The 1058-nt window shown below is 40.6% G+C and overlaps 1 protein-coding gene across 1 annotated transcript; it reads left to right on the top strand.

Moving 5' to 3' along the window:
- Positions 1-453, top strand: LOC125837149 (uncharacterized). Its single transcript, XM_049516293.1, has one exon. The coding sequence runs from the start codon at positions 9-11 to the stop codon at positions 399-401; it is 393 nt and encodes a 130-aa protein (XP_049372250.1). The 5' UTR covers positions 1-8; the 3' UTR covers positions 402-453.
- The last annotated feature ends 605 nt before the right edge of the window (positions 454-1058 follow it).

A 1058-nucleotide genomic window follows, 5' to 3' on the forward strand; every position in this document is an offset into this window, starting at 1 on the left:
CCACATCAATGGCGTTGGAATGGGTTGTTCTCGGCTACGCCGCCGGAGCCGAAGCCATAATGCTGCTTCTATTAACGGTTCCGGGTCTTAACCCGCTTCGCAAAGGGCTAATTTCCGTGACCCGGAATCTCCTCAAGCCATTTCTCTCCATTGTACCCTTTTGCCTCTTTCTGTTAATGGATATCTACTGGAAATACGAGACCCGACCCACTTGTGAATCCGAATCTTGTTCTCCATCGGAGTACCTTCGTCATCAGAAATCAATCATGAAATCTCAGCGTAATGCTCTTCTGATCGCCTGTGCTCTGGTGTTCTATTGGTTATTGTACTCTGTTACTGGCCTTGTTGTGAAAGTTGAGCAGCTGAATAAGCGGGTGGAGAAGATGAAGGCTTCGGATTGATCCGATCCGGTTTGATTTGATGGATCGGGTTTCTGGATCTTTTGTTTTCGGGTCGGTTAAGCTCCAGTTCTTATGGTGTAATTGCTTAATTTGGATCATCTAGGAAGTTTTCGGTATCTCTTTAACATATGTTATTTTACTATGCTAATTTAACTAAAATTTTAAATTTTGATGTTATTATTGAGCATGCTAGTAGATAGCAGTGCGTTGCCTGGCTGCGCGCTCATATTCCTGTAGTTTCTTATCCTTCGATTTTTGTTACTATATGTTGATTTTCCTTGTATCTCGATTATCGTATTGTTTTGTTATTATCTGTTGTCTCTTGTATTTACTGTTACTTCTTTGCACTGTTTTCGACGGTCTATACGAAACAACAAGATAGGGGTAAAGGTTTGCGTACGCATTACTCTCACCAAAACTGGGACTAGATTAGGTATGTTGTTGTTGTTGTAACTGGGCAATGGATGAATCTGTCTAATTGGAGCAGAATTACTATTATGGATTCAAATAGCGGACTGCGATGATAAGTAGTTGATGTTGTGTTAATAGTGCTTGATCATAGTGTTCTTGTTGTTTGGTGCTGCGGGATGATATATGATTAGAGAGTGTTGAATTGGGGTTTAGCTGGAATCAGTACTTGATTTATACATCTTTTAG

Source organism: Solanum verrucosum, unplaced genomic scaffold (assembly GCF_900185275.1).
Source record: "Solanum verrucosum unplaced genomic scaffold, falcon-dt-bn FXZP01000165.1, whole genome shotgun sequence".
Taxonomy (NCBI): Eukaryota; Viridiplantae; Streptophyta; class Magnoliopsida; order Solanales; family Solanaceae; genus Solanum; species Solanum verrucosum.